Source organism: Lucilia sericata, unplaced genomic scaffold (assembly GCF_015586225.1).
Source record: "Lucilia sericata isolate MDLA Ls3-8-SP2 unplaced genomic scaffold, ASM1558622v1 Contig000026F_arrow, whole genome shotgun sequence".
Lineage (NCBI taxonomy): Eukaryota > Metazoa > Arthropoda > Insecta > Diptera > Calliphoridae > Lucilia > Lucilia sericata.
Window position 1 is genome coordinate 1,157,507 of NW_023994064.1, and position 16,805 is coordinate 1,174,311.

General features: G+C 29.9%; 1 protein-coding gene across 1 annotated transcript in view; it reads right to left on the reverse strand.

Annotated features, from left to right (window-relative positions):
- LOC119609989 (MOB kinase activator-like 3) overlaps positions 1-6,403 on the reverse strand; it is a 362,256-nt gene extending 355,853 nt beyond the window's left edge. Inside the window, exons 1-2 of the mRNA XM_037965051.1 lie at positions 6,232-6,403; positions 6,021-6,171 (exon numbers count right to left, since the gene is read on the reverse strand). Of these exons, the coding sequence (XP_037820979.1) occupies positions 6,021-6,171; positions 6,232-6,273 (193 nt within the window). The 5' untranslated portion in view covers positions 6,274-6,403. The remainder of the gene's footprint in view (positions 1-6,020; positions 6,172-6,231) is intronic.
- Between the last annotated feature and the right edge of the window lie 10,402 nt (positions 6,404-16,805).

The following is a 16,805-nucleotide window of genomic DNA, read 5'->3' on the forward strand; positions in this document are numbered from 1 at the left end:
AAGTTGTTTTATTTTTTAATAATAAAAAAGCCAGCTAAAATACAAACCAGGGACTTCGGTTTGTTAGTCAAATGTTCTACTCACTGCACCACTACTTAGCTATTTTATTGCGCGTCAAATAATGGTTTTCACATACAAATTTAATTTTGTTTTTTGCTTTTTGTAAAACACAATTCTTAAGTCGCAATCAAATAAAATGTGCCGAAAATAAAGTACTTCTATATCAGATTATAAGAAAGTCATTATCAGAGTTCTTCTAAGTAATGCAGACGATAAGTAGTATTCATTGAAAAGTAAGTAGTTATGGAAGTACAACCCATTACCGAGATTTTGCTGGGTAGTTTATTAACTGGAGTCGGGTGGGTAAAACTTTAAAAAAATTAAAATTTCAAATGTGAATATCAAACAGAGATTAGCACATTCCTTACTTATGTCAGAAGTAATCTACTCTCTTGAAGATTATTCTGGAACATTATCCAACAATTTGGATCGTCTTAAGAGAATTGTAAGGAGAATTGTTCGTTATGTGTTCAATCTTCGATTAAATTATCATGAACGTGTTACTGAAACTGTTTCTAAATGTTTAGGCGTTAACTTTAATGATTATGTATATTGTAATTCAACTTGTAATATTTGAACGTTCCTTTGTTATAAAAATAATTCGAATTTGGAATAATTTCCCACTATGAATGTTTTCATATTCATATTACACTTATAGGAAAAAAATTAGCAAAATTATACTCAAAATTATTTGTTATATCATCCTTTCTACATTTATAACACAAAATTTTCTGGTTTTTGATGGGTTCGAGTAGTATTAATAATATTTTTTTCCAAAGTATAACAAGTAATCCAACTCTTTGACAGCAGTACCTAACTCTAAGCATGTGTTAGTGAAAAAGTACCTAACTCTAAATATGTGTTGGTAACACAAATGTATATGTGTTGGTGCATTCTGAATACACAGAGCAAAGAATAAACAAGAAGTGAAACGCTGTCATTTTTTTACAACAATAACATTACGCTCTTCTCACAGACGAGTGCTGTGTAAATCCAACACATATGTAAAAATTTTATTCTCTCTCCAAACTTCAAAACTTTTTCGCGAAAATTTGAGGATAATAGCACTTTGAAATATTTTTTATCACTTAACATTATATTTTATAATTTTTTTGCACAATTTAAACACATTTAATAGCCCGAATTTTTGTTGGTTGAAATTAAAACTAAAAAAACAATGTTGTAAATTTTCGTATGGTAAACGAAAAAATATTTCAAATAAATAATTTATTTTTTCAATATTATAGATTAAAAAACAAATAGACGTGTTTATAAAATGTTTGTAGATAAAATATGTGGAAAATATCGTAAGAAACCTTTCAAAGTATAAATTGAAATGTAATATTTTTTTCAATATTTTTCAATACGATTTTTTGCAACTATGTTGACTTGAGAATACTACTAATACATTCTTAGAGTTAGGAACCGGTTGACAGTAGACTTAGGTACTTTTGACAACAGTTTCATTTCTTATTTATTCTTTGACACAGAGTTTTATAAAAAAATACAATTTTAAATTTGTTTGAATTTTCAATACCAAAAATTGAAACTCTGTTTGTAAATTAAAATCCAACAACAATAAAAATGAAATGTCAATAAATAGAAAAAAAAAATATATATATTTTTTCCAGATTAAGAAAATTAAACAATATTTTATGTGAAAAGTGCGATGAATCTATTTTAAACAAGTTAGAGTGCTATATTCGGCTGAGCCGAATCTTAAATACCCTCCACCAGCTACTTTTATATTAATACTTTTCTAATTGATCAAATATTTGTAGAAATAAGTTTTCTTATGTCTTAAATAGAAAAAATCCCATTTAAACATCTTAAATCTATTACAATTCCAAGATTTATTGAACATTACAAACACCATTTTCTTTATATGTATTTTTATAGCGATATTTAGTAATTTGCATGTATGCGTGTGTGAAAGATTTAAGGATTTTCCAAATACATATATATAATTTTGTTCTACACAAATTGATAATGCTAATGATAACTAGTTAAATACGTTTAAAGCGCTTTTAGGGGCAGGACCTAGTATGGGAGATATGACCAATTATAGACCGATCGTAAAATATTCTTTAAGCAAAATTTCTGTACATAAAAACTATATTTCAGTCAAATTTTGTATCTATATCGTAATTTAGTAATAAGTAATGTGTGTTCAAGTGATTTTCTAAAGGGACACTTGCATGGGACAGACCGCACCCACGTTATGGACCGATCGTGAAAAAACCTTGAAATAGAATTTTTGTATAACAAACTAATATTTGTGCCAAATTTTGTATCAATAGCTTTATTTGGTAATGAGTAATGTGCGTTTAAGAGATTTTCGTAAAAGGACCTTGTATGTGAGCTATGACCAATTATGTATATAAAGACAAAATTTCAAAATTCTGTGTCTATATCATTATTTGGCAATGAATATTGTGCATTTAAGTGATTTTCTGGAGGGGACCTTGTATGAGAGCTATGACCAAATAATATGGACCGATTGCAAACAATTTTTTTTTTCAATTTCAAATTCTTTATTTCAATAACCTAGCCTATATAGGCCATAATCGGTTATAAATTTCTACTTATAATAAATTTTATAGTTTAATTTATGTATATAGGAGCAATATTTGTGCTAAATGTATGGATATCAATATTTTGTAATGAGTTATGTGCGTTTAAGTGATTTTCGGGAGGGGACCTTGTATGGGAGCTATGACCAATTATGGACCGATCGGAAAAAACTTCCATAATAATATTTCTGTATATGTGAGCAATACTTGTACCAAATTTTATATGGATATCGTAATTTAGTAATGAGTTATGTGCCTTTAAGTGATTTTCGGAAGGGGACCTTGTACGGGAGCTGTGATCAATTATGGACCGATCGGAAAAAAAAATCGTAACAATATTTCTGTATGTGAGAGCAATACTTGTACCAAATTTTATATGGATATCTTAATTTAGTAATGAAATTTGTGCGTTTAAGTGATTTTGGGGAGGGGACCTTGTATGGGAGCTATGACCAATTATGGACCGATCCAAAAAAGTTTTTCTCTGGATCAATTCTGTTGACATAAGATTTTAATTTGTAAAGTTTTGTGAAGATATCGACATTGTGACGGAAGTTATTAACAAAAAACTCATTTTCCGGGAATATATACTTTTGTATGGGAGGTATATGAAATTGTGGACTTATTCTTACAATTTTCAGCAAGAATCAAGATCTTATACAGAAACGAATGTGTGGTGATTTTCATGGAAGTACCTTGCATAGTTTTCGAGAAAATTACATCAAAATGTGTAAAAAATGCTTATTTTTTTCGAGGTTGCTTTAAATTTTGATTCATAACTTTTCCCGGTGTGAACCGATTTTGCTCATTTTCAATACCAAACTGCTTAGGATAATAATGAATATTTTAGTTGAATTTGATTGATTTACTTTGCTTCGTTTTAACGTGAGCGTGTTTTATACAGACAGATAGACGGACATAGCTAAATCGACTCAGAATTTCATAAGGACCAAGAATATATATATTTTGTTGGGTCTCAGATGAATATTTCTCAGTGTTACAAACGGAATGACAAAATTATATATACCCTCTATCACCACTGATGGTGGTGGAGGGTATAAAAATTACAGATTTTTTATAGATAGCTAAAATTTCGCGTACGATCCTTAAAAGTGGTCAAAAAAGGCAAGGAGAGAGTAATTTCCTATATATGAGAGTCGGACTACTTGTTATACTTTGTTTTTTTCTTTAATTGTATTTGGAAATAATTTATTCGGCTGGAAGTCACTTATGTATATATGTATATGCAAATAGAATTTATTTTTAATTTGTAATTATATTTATTATATATAATTATAAATTTTATTACATGAATATAGATCTAATGATACATGTATTATTGGCCAAGATGGCTTTCTATGTATTGATGTAAATAAATAAATAAAAAAAGAATATCTCCTTAATAAGAGATCATTTATAGTTACGACGAGGTTTTTTATAGTGCTCAATAGGGAGATTCTATATATGGAGTTTAGAAATCGGAATACGATCGGCTTAAAAGGTGTCCTACTTTGGGAACCCCTAGCCGCTGCCCTAGTTGTCCCACGAGATCCAAATTCCAAACTTAAACTCGACAATACTTCATCTTTGCGCGTTCATTCAAATTGTCTTAACCATTTAAAATTTGCTGATTTCATTCCTTTATTTCTATACCGATGAGCGCCATCAGAACTTAACACAGGCCAACGAAATGAAGGTTTGTGAAAACTTTTAAAACTTATTGGACTATTTTTAATGTATTTTTAGCTTCTAAAACCAAAACTGAAATCTGTTTTTTTTTTATCACCCACCATTTCCTCGCAAAATAAGAACGAATATTTTGTTCATATATTACGGACATTTTATATAATTATATAAATATATTTACGTTTAAGGTTAATTTAAATTTTTTCGGTGTCATCAAAAATACGGGTCTTCATTATACATATATTTATCCTAAGTTTCATTTAAATCGGTTGAAAACAAAATAATATTTCACTGTAGTTTCAATAGCATTTCCCAATATTGCATGGCTTGAGTTTGACCTTCACAGTTTATGGAATAACATTATTAGATTTTATTAAAACTTCATGTATGTGCCATATTATCTTAAATTGTATTATCTGAAAGTTTCATAAAATGGACAGTAAAGAATAAAACCTGTTTTCCTAAAATTTTGACAAAAAATTGTTTTCTCCGAAATTTGCAGGTAACGCTAATATGTGAGAGATATCAACCTAATTTATTTACTTCTTTATTGTCCATGCGGCACATAGAGATTTTCTCAAAATTTTAAAATTTGCTTAACAAAACTACTAAAAATTTGAAACTGGATTTTTGAAACTGCCGTCTGAAGGGTTTCCATTTATGACTATACCCCAAATACGGTTTACGCTATCTAATGGGGATAAAAACTCACATTTAATTTAATAGGAACCCAGTTTGAATTTTCCTAAAACGTCGACAGAATCCCTGATGAATTAGTCACTAGTTCCCATACAAAAAACTTCATGACATCCCCTGACATTTTCATATATTTAGTAAAATTTCTTAAGGTCAAAATCGTCATAATGTCAACATTAGGGACAAATCTATGACATATCATAAAGATGTTCAAATGAAGAGTATTAGCAAAAACCTTATGACACTCAATGGAAGGTCAGCAGCAATTTTCAGCAGTCAGTCAATAATGATGACAACTAAATGACGCCTAATGACTTGTCAGGCTATAGTTATTAGAAAAATATTATGCACAATTGTAATACAAATTTTACAAATTTATTACACATTAATGTATTTAAAGTAAATTTTTTAAATATTTCTCAGATAAGTGTTTTGGGACACTAAGGGATCGGACGAATTTGTAATAACTTTTAAAAAGTGATAAAAGTGGTAACATTTTTCCAAAAAACATTTTTTACTTCAGAGCCGTGACGCCACTAGTTAACGTAGTCCTATCGCCCGAATTTTTCAAAATTAATTTTTATAAGTCTAGAGGCAGAGACAGCCACTATTCACAACACCTGAAAAATTACAGAATTTAGATTTGGGACTCAAGCATACAGTCAGAAGGACTAAAAAATTAAAATGTGGAAAATTGGTGGCTGGTACGACTTTTTTATTACAATACTCGGAATCAGCACACCAAATAATACTAGAATTAGTGAAAATTATTTCAAACGTTTTTTCATCGTTGGCCTGTGTAATTCACACATTTACAATTCATTGATGTGAAAAGTAATATAACTAGATTTAAATTAAAAACTGCCCCTATGGATGCAAATAAATCTCAAAAATACGGATCATCAGCTGAATCCATTCATAAATATTTAATTGGTTCCTTGTAGACTACCCAATTATTACAATTTAGAGAAGTAAAACTTAATTTTAAAGGAAAAATTTGATTACCGTGAACTGCTATCCAATCGTTCAAGTTTTCTCCTTCTGGAAGGCGAACAACATGTCTAAGATTAATTCCTGATTGAAGACTTGCTTGAGCTTGTTTATGTAGTGAATAACGTATTGTACCGGCTGTGAACCTCTTCTTTGGCCTGAAAGTCTACAAAATAGAAATGTAAATTAAAGTAAATCTTTTCGAAAGCCTAAATGTTATAAATACTTTGCCCTTTTGAAAGAAATCCAAAAAACCATTTAAAGCCATTTTAATTTATTAATAGATCAGCTTTACTCAAAAAAATAAAATATACGAGCTAATAATGTCTATTTTAGTAGATTGTTTTAATCATTAATATTAACAGCTGATATAATTTCTCAGCGTTGTCAACTTATTATTTAAAAAAGCACCAAGAAAGGACTATGACAAAAACACGTATTTTTAATGTAAAGCTCTAAGCCAAGCATGGAAAATTTAAATTTTGAAATAGTACCAACCAGTGTTGCCAGGAGCTTCAAACATAAAAGGCTAAACTGGACATTAAAACAGGCAAGGAAACTAAATTTTATACCTTAGAAATCTGTATTAAAATAAGTGAAAAATAATAGTCGTGCATACCATAATCCAATGTTTTTCTAAATGTAACTCTTCTCAACAACAAAATTAATATTTTTTGTAATTTAAATTTTTAATTTTGACTTTACTTTTTGCTTATGCTATGTTTTCACTGAGGCGTTTTGAGCAAATCTAGTTGATTTGTGCAAAACTAGTTGAAATCATGTAGATTTCCCATACATTTTTTGCAAATCCAAATCTACTTAATCTACTAGATTTGATTTAAAACATGTCGAAAATGTATTTTTTCGAACAAGATTTGCTTATGCAACACTGCGTTGTGTCTAGGATAAGCAAATTCGACTATAGGCTATCCATACAAATTGAATGTTTTCATCGAAAATTATTTCAAAATAAAAAAAGAACAAATAATAATTTTAAAATTGTTGGCATTTAATAAATAAATTTATACAATTCAAACCGTAAGTTTGTATTTTTAATGTTTAAATTAAAAAAAATGTTTATTTTCGTTATATGGATTTGTTCGAAAATTCAAATCTCAAAAACGAGTAAGCTCAGTGGAAACACCTCGAAGAGGTTTACGCAAATCTGGTAGATTTGAAGCCAATGGAAACATAGCATTAAGCTGTTTATTAAACAAAAGTACGAAAAACACATTATGTGTTTTATAACTAAAGTTTAGTTATAATACACATAATGTTTTTTTCGTTTAGTAACTAAATTAGTTATTAAACACGTCGTATTAAGATGTTTTTGAACATGAAAAATATATTTTAATTTAAGTATTTTTTTTAACATGATTTGTTTCAAAGAACAGGAATGTGTGAACGTAGTATAAAATTAATTTGTCTAAAATTGTACCTCATTTGAGAACAAATAAATAATCCATTTGTTACAAAAACTTTTAATCAACTGAATGTTTTTGTAAATATTCTTATTATAAATTCTTGAATATATAATAAAAATTCTAAATTGTTTGCCTTTTTGAGGCTAAATAAGAAAGAGGAAATAAGGCTAGAAAAGGCAGAAGCTAATACCCCATTCACATGATGCAATTACATACTGAATGACGTGATAGACCATAAAAAATTTCAGCTGCGAATTACACAGCTGTACGTACTTCAGTTTGAATTACGAATGAATGAGTGTAATCTCTAATTTTTATCGGGTATTTATCATAAACACCTAAATAATAAAGTCCCCTTTACACGGGCACACAAATAATATGAGCTGTCAAAATTTTGCGTAGAAGAGTACGGATGGGATCGTCTAAACGCAATATCTTGTTATAATAATCTTATTTTTAAAAGCAGTAAAAATCCAATATTTGGATGTTAAAAATAAACCCCATTCTTTCAATGACACGCTTATGTAAATTTCATTGGTTTTTAATCTGAATTGTAGTGAATTTTCTATAACTCTTTCCTATATTTTAAAGCTACGTTCAGACCTATCAAACATTTGATGAAAAAGACGTAAACACTAATTTTTGTAATTTTTTTTTTTAATTCTGCATGATTTTTGTAATTGCAAATATTGTCGAAACAAATAATAACGACGTTCTGAACTGATGTCGTCAAAGATATATTATGTTTGTGCAAATAAATATATATTTTAAGGAAATCAAAATGTAGATTTTTTAGGGGTCACGTCTTTCGTCAAACATTTGATAGGTGTGAACGTAGCTTAACTGGGTTTTCATTTGTAAGGAAATACTTGGTTCATAAAAGCGAAAAATATGTAATCGTATTTTTATATGTGATAAAGATGTTGTTTGTAAAGTATGACATCAATTATTTTTTGCTGGGAGTTGTTTCCATCTTACATTTTATTTTTCCACGCTTTATTGAAAAAAATTATTGAAATAATTTATTAATTTATGTTTATGTACATTAAAGGTGTATTTGCACGCAAAATATTTTATTTTGTTTATGAACAACTTTTTACAGTGTACTAATACAAATGTTGACTTCCCTACAAACATTTGGAAGATATCGTCCATAGAAGATATCAAAGCAATATTAAATTTTTATAATTTGGAAGAAAATCATCCAAGCAATATTTTTTTGATATCGCAATGTTAATATTTAAAAGTAAAATCGGCAATAAACAATGAAAATATTTAAATTAATATTTTTTTGATTTTGTAAAGTATTTTTTGTTGCCAAATTGTTGTATTTATTTCTGTAAGAGGATTTTCATCCTACGCAATACGTTTAGGATATCGTTATGTTATCGCATAGATGGTATTATAGCAATAAAAATATTTTTTTCAAACTTCAAAATATTTTCAAAATAAGAAAAAAACTAATTTTTTTAAATAAATACAATAAGTTAATACGCGATAAATCAAGACGACATCATTACAATGGTAATTTATGCTTGGAAAAATGTAAGTTTATCTTTATTTTCACATAAAAAATGGATAGTCATGATGTTTTGGTTTTCAGAGTACTTAAAAGAAATCAATATTAAAAGAATCTTCCTGTGGGTAAAACAAAATTGTGCTGGGGAAACGTTAGTTTGACATATTTATATTAATATATTTTCCATATTGTAATATTTTATTGCTAACACTAATAAATGTGTCTTCAAATTGCCAATTTTTTAATTTCTTATACTTTTCTTCCTAAAGATAATAGGAGAATATCTCCAATATATCTTCCAGACGATTATCTGAAGATATCTTCTTATTTTCACCATGCTGATTATCTAGCAATGTCTCTTTTTTGTCTTCTAGTGTTGCTTTCGTATTGCTTAGAAGTATCCCCCTGGCCGCACAATCTCTCCCGAAGGAGGTATCTTCCGCAATACGAATATGATTGTTGCCGCAATAATTTTTTTCTTCTAAGCAATACGAATTCGTATCGTTTTCGTATCTTCTTGCTTGTAGGGTTGAATACGGTTCTCTCCCTTCAAACATTTAAAAGACAAAACTATTGCGCATCACCCCAGACGCCACGTCAGAAACACTTCTGGACGATTGTCAGACGAGAACGCACATTTTACAAAAACAAAATACATTGATTTCTAATTTTTGTCTTCTAGAAATATGATTTTAAGTTACTTCCGGATGATAGTTAGAAGAGTGCATCCATTTTGCTTAAACAAAAAACCATGTCTGTTGAATTTTTTTCATCTGGAAGTATACGTTTTAGTGACTTCTGTATGAGAGTTGGGTGAGAACACACATTTTATAATAACAAAATACATTGTTTCCTAATTTGTATCTTCTTGATTTGTATGTTTATGTCACTTCTGGAAGACAGTTTGAAGAGTGTTCACATTAATGTTGTATTTTATTCGTCTGGAAGTGTGGATTGTAGTCACTTCTGCACAATTGTCAGACGAGAGCACACATTTTACAAAAACAAAATACATTGATTTCTAGTTTTCGCCGTCTGGAAGTATACTTTTAGGTTACTTCCGGATGATAGTAAGAAGAGTACAAAAACAAAAAAATATAAATACTCCATTTTTTAGCGTGAACGTGAAAAAAAAATAAATAATGCAGAAGTTTTGCTTAGTTCAGTGATGTTTTGTGTTTTGTTCAGTCATGTTCAGTTTTAATTATTCATTGTAAAACTTAAATGAGTTATTGAATTTAATGTTCATAGAAAAATAGTGTAATTAAAATATTGTGAATCTTAAGTAATAAAAAGTTTATTAAATATATACCAAAAAGTATAAGGAAGGATTATATAAATAAAATTAAGAAGTAAGTTGTCATATTTTACATTAAAATACTATTTTAGGAATATGTTAACTCTAAACGGCTTCCATTTCCATTATTTTAAAAAAAGTCTAATATGTTTAATTAAAAATGTTTTTATATTAAATTTCGACTCTCTCTTAATTCGTTTAGGAGATATAAGCATTTAAGGACTTTTTCAAGTTGTACATTTCGGCTTTCATTTGATGAACATTGCATTTTTAACCTATTTAGATTTGAGTTAAATCTTAACTTAAAATATTTTTTAAACTATTTGCGCGTTTAGGTCTGGAATCATTATATTGAAATTAATACTACTGTATTATACATAAATTATTTTTTGACTTGGGTCACTCGACACGAAATTGCCCATATAAGATATTTAATATTGAAATCAGATAGTTTTAAACCAGCCAAGCGCAGAAAGAGAGACGCTAAGAAACTGTTATTGTAGTGGTGAGAAAATACTAAAAAACACACCCACCTTTTTTAAATAAAAACAATTTTATTAATTTTCATATAGCTTATAATAATAATTATGAACTTAAAAGCCCTATTCGGAGGGTTCAGTTGTATGGGGGCTAGGTGAAATAATGGACCGATGTTAACCATTTTCAATAGACTTTGTCTACGGTACCATAAAAGATCATGTGCCAAATTTCATTGAGTTATCTCTAAAATTGCGACCTGTAGTTTGATTACAAAGTTTAAAAGCCCTATTCGGGGGGTTCAGTCGTATGGGGGCTAGGTGAAATAATGGAACGATCTTAACCATTTTCAATAGGCTTCGTCCCTGGAACAATAGAAGATCATTTACCAAATTTCATTGAACTATCTTCAAAATTGCGACCTGTAGTTTGATTACAGGGTTTACATGGATGGACGGACGGACAGGCAGACGGACGGACATAGCTAAATCGACTCAGAAAATGATTCTGAGCCGATTGGTATACTTTAAGGTGGGTATAGGTCCAATATCATTGTGCGTTACAAACATCAGCACAAACCCAATATACCCTTCCCACTGAAGTGGTGTAGGGTATAAATAGTATTGCAATATTAGTGTCAAAAGCAATATCCCGTTTAGGGTCGTTAAGGTGTTCCTATCATTATTGACTGTAAATAATTTTAAAAATAATCCAAGACTTAGTAATTTCAGATCTTTATAGACGGTTTAATTCCAAGTTATTGAAAAAATGTTCATGAAAGGTAATGTTTTTATTGATTCAAAGCAAAATATAAAATAAATTAATTAATTAATTTTTAATTATTTTATTTTTTTTTAGAAAGCAGTAGCTAATATTGTACCCCCTATTAAAATACTTCTAACCGAATTAAAATATAACAAGTTAGAGTGCTATATTCGGCTATGCCGAATCATAAATACCCTCCACCAGCAAACTACTTTTTATTGAAACCCATCTAACTATCTAATTTTTAGATAACTTGCCAAAATTTTTGTCGAACTAATTTTGATTAGGTCCAGAAAATGTATATTAATACGCCAGTTCGAAAACATTTTAACAGAATGATGTATCTATACACAGAATATGGGAGTTGTGACCAATTATGGACTGATCATGAAACAATTTCATATAATGATTTATATGCAGAAAAAGATCAAGTCTAATTTTACTCCAATAGCTTAGGTGACTTTAGAGGTGGATTTTATATAGGAGCTATGAACAATTAAGGGCCTATCCGGAAAAATTTCGCAGAGTGATTCATATGTGCACAAATCATATTTTATCAAGATATCTTTATTTGATAATTAAATATGTGCGTTAAAGGGATTTTTTTAAGTGGACCTATTACCAAATATGGACCGATCCAGAAAAAATTTGGTACAATGTTTTATATGCCTATCCGCAAAAAATTTCGTAGAGTGATTTATGTAAAGACAAAACATAATTGTGTCGAATTTTCTCAAATTTCTCTCAGAAGTGGACCTTATATAGAAGTTATGGCCAATAATGGACCGATCCGAGAAAAAAGTGGTAGAATGATTCATATGTACACAAAACTTATTCAAGTCGAATTTTACCCCTATAGCTTTAGAATTCAATGAAATATATGCGTGTAAGTGATTTTCGGAAGTGGACCTTATATGGGAACTATGATCAATTATGGGCCTATTCGGGAAACATTTCGCAGAGTGATTCATATTTGGACAAAACATGTTTGTGTCGAATTTTATCAAGATAGCTTTATTTGATAATGAAATATGTGCTTTTAAGTGATTTTCGTAAGTGGACCTTATATGGGAGTTATGACCAATAATGGACCGACCCGTAAAAAATTTATAAAATGATTTGTACGTACACAAAACATATTCAAATCGAATTTTATCCCAACAGCTTTAGAATTCAATGAAATATATGCGTTTAAGTGATTTTCGGAAGTGGACCTTATACGGGAGCTATGACCAATTATAGGCCTATCCGGAAAAAATTTCGTAGAATAATTCATGTTTAGGTAAAACAAATTTGTGTCGAATTTTATCAATATAGCTTTACTTGGCATTGAAATATGTGTTTTTAAGTGATTTTCGGAAGTGGGCCTTATATGGGATCTATGACCAATTATGGACCGATCAGTTAAAAATTTTGTAGAATGATTTGTATGTATACAAAACTGATTTGTGTCGAATTTTATCCGGATAGCTTTATAATTCAATGAAATATATGCGTTTAAGTGATTTTCGGAAGTGGGCTTTATATGGGAGCTATGACCAATAATGGACCGATCCGTAAAAAATTCGGTAGAATGATTTGTATGTATACAAAACATATCCAACTCGAATTTTATCATAATAGCTTTATTCATCAATGAAATATGTGCGTTTATGTGATTTTCGGAAGTGGACCTTATATGGGAGCTATGACCAATTGTGGACCGACTGAGATCTACGTTGACAGTATGATTTCTGTTCATATTATATATACATGTACAAAATTTCGTGTTGATATCGATATATTTGAGGGAGTTATTAACGATAAACTAATTTCCGGGAATATATACCTTTGTATGGGGGCTATGGGAAATATTGGATCGATTGTAAAGATTTTGAACATAATTGATCACTGCCCTGAAAAAATAATGTGTGACAAAATTCATCGAAATATCTTTGGTAGTTTCTGAGAAAACTGTAAAAGAATTATGAAAAAAACGTAATTTTTTTCGAGGTAGTCTGAAATTTGTACTCATAACTTTTTACGTTGTGAACCGATTTTGCTGATTTTCAATACCAAACTGCTTAGGATAATAATAAATATTTTGGGTGAATTTGGTTGATTTCCTTTACTTAGTTTTAACGTGAGCGTGTTTTACACAGACAGACAGACGGACAGACGGACATAGCTAAATCGACTCAGAATTTGATAAGGACCCAGAATATATATACTTTGTTGGGTCTTAGATGAGTATTTCTTGGTGTTACACACGGAACGACAAATTTATATATACCCTCTATCACCACTGATGGTGGTGGAGGGTATAAAAATAGGATCTGGTAAGTTATATATGTTTTATTTCATCACGTGGTTCCATTAAAAATGTCGATTATTTGCAGAAAATGAAAAAAATGGATCTGACCGTTTAAACTTTGGTGGTAAATGCATTGGACATAAGAGAATCCTATTTTTATTGCTTCCTAAAGTATAACAGGTAATTTCAATAAATACAAAAGTATGTATATTCAATATTAATTATAAGATTATTTTGGTTTATTTCGTTGAAGGATTAATGCGCCCAAAATTTGATGGATTAATCATAAAATTGATGAAGAACTACAAAAATATTTTAGAGGTCAACGTTTTACAATTTTTGGAAGTATACCAGTCAGCAGTTGGAATATTAATACAGATTTCCTGAAAATTATCTTATTATAAGGTAATAATTCTAAATTTTTGATACATATGTATATTAGAGCGACTCACTCACTCTGTATGGAAAGCAAAAACTTGTTTTTGTTACCCCTCTCAAAATTTACCTTGCTTTGTTTTATGATGATTCCCAAAATATTTTAAGTGATCGTTCGTGAGCTGGACCAAATTAAAAAAAGGTATTTTGGAATTATTTTTTTTTTAATTTTTGTTTGTTTTGAAACAAAATATCCAATACGGGGTATCGTTTAAAAGGTATTTTAAAGTCGCGTCCAATGATGTATTAATCATAAATAACCGTTTGCTCATATTCCAAAATATATAAAATTGTTAGGTTTTTCACTAAGAAAAATGAAATGTATGCACAATGCACTAGACTTGGCTTCAAAAAACCTTTCAAATGATACCACATACTATATATATTGCTTAAGAAATGATGTATAATTTAAAACAAAATAACTAAAAAGGGACTTTTTTGTAACCGGTTCAGCTCACGAACCGCCATCGATAGACTAGAAATATTTTGGGAACCATTATAAAACATAACAAAGATTTTTTGAAGCTGGATAAAATATTGAATTTAACATGAAGAATCGTGTTCCCATACGATATTTTCTTTAAAACTGTCCAGCTCACGAATGGACAACACTTAAAAGAAAATATTTTGGGTAACATCATATTACATAACAGCGAATATTATGAGGGGGGTAACTCAAGCACCATTTTTTGTGAGTCGGTCTAATGTACATATATTAGTTTTTTTAGATTAGTTGTTAAATCAATTATATTTTCTACTATTTTAATTTCAATTAATTCAATAAAAACTATGAAATTTCATTTTATTTAGATTTATTTTTATAGATTTTATTTTGGTGAGTATACAAATAGAAGAAGAGAATACTCATCTTCAAGAAGAAGAGAATACTCTTCTTCTAGAAGAAGAGAAAACTCATCTTCTAGAAGATAAGATAGGAACACTTCTAGAGGATACTAGGTAGTCACTTCAAGAAGTGACTTCCTAGTCACATCTAGAAGAGTCTTTGGCAATACCTTACTTCCAAGAGTCATCTACAAGTTTCTTCTCCGGGTCTTCCAGAAGTATCTTCCAAGTTACTCTTAGACGTTCCCCAGCTCGGCATCAGTTCTTCCCGACTGGTGACAAGAATTCTTATACTTCCGCAACATCGCTGGCGAGCTTTTAGCACGTTTGGAAGTTTCACACGGGTAACTTCCGCAATAGAAAATGTTTGTAGTAGGATTCTATAAATCGACTTTCGAATAATCGAACAATCGACTTTTTGACGAAAAAAGTCGAAAAGTCGAAGTCGACTATTTTGTTCTAAAAAAGTCGAAAAGTCGAAAAAAGTTGAAAAGTCGATAAGTCGAAAAAAGTCGAAGAAAGTCGAAAAAAGTCGAAAAGTCGAAAAAAGTCGAAAAGTCGGAAAAAGTCGAAAAGTCGGAAAAAGTCGAAAAGTCGGAAAAAGTCGAAAAGAGTCGAAAATTTTAAAAAAGTGGAAAAGAGGTCAAAAACTCTAAAATAGTCGGAAAAACTCGAAAAAAGTAAAAAAATAGTCAAAAAAAAGTCGAAATAAATCGAAAATAGTCAAAAAGTCGTAAAAAATCAAAAAGTCGGATAAAGTCGAAAAGTCGGAAAAAGTCGAAAAAAGTCGAAAAAGTCATACCCGTTAATAAAACAACCTTTTGTTTTATAGCCAGTGCAAGTGTTCTTGGTGTACACCATCTACCCCAATAATAATCCCGGTTTCATTAGAATCAAGTATTTTTAAAACGGCCATATATAATGTGCAATTCATTCTATATTCCATGACTGGTTGAAAGAGTCACGGAATCCACCGGAGATCAACCTAAAAAATGAAAAAGGGGTGGCTTTAACTTCTTGTTCCGTTCATATGGGACAAGATTCGAGCCTCATCGTATCAGTTCGCCAGATACCTCATTTGTGTATATTGCAGGGTCCTGGTACCCAACACAGCCTTATTGTAAACGGTCTCATAATAATACTTAGATCTTTTCTTCATTCTACGACTATGCAAGAATACAGCTATGACATATTAATGCTTTAAATGCAGCATGACTATCAACCTAAAATCTTACCAGAGACCGGCGAACAATGTGATTCCCTATTAGTTCCGTCACTTTCAAGATCGCTAAATCACCACTTGGAAGACACAACCCATCAGGGAGTCAAGGAACATTTTACACCGTTTGTAACACATTGAAATATTGGTCTAATATCCATAAAAGTATATGCTGGGATCTTATTACAGTCTAAGATTGAGTTTGTTATTGAAAATGGACAATATCGGTATACGATAAACTCATCAGGGAGCCAAGGAACTTTTACACCGAAATATTGGTCTAAAATCCATAAAAGTATAGACTACGATCTTAGCCAATATTTGCCAAAATATTTTTAGTTGATGGAGTTTATTATTGAGCTTCAATATTCCAGTATAGCGAAGAAGAACGACAAAAACAAGTTTTATAGGAACTAAAATCTTTTTGCCAAATTTTATGAGGATCAGGAAATTATTTTACTAGATTTATATGATCCAAAACCTTTCTGGGTTGGTTCAAAATTAACCCTACCCCCATATAAGTTCCCC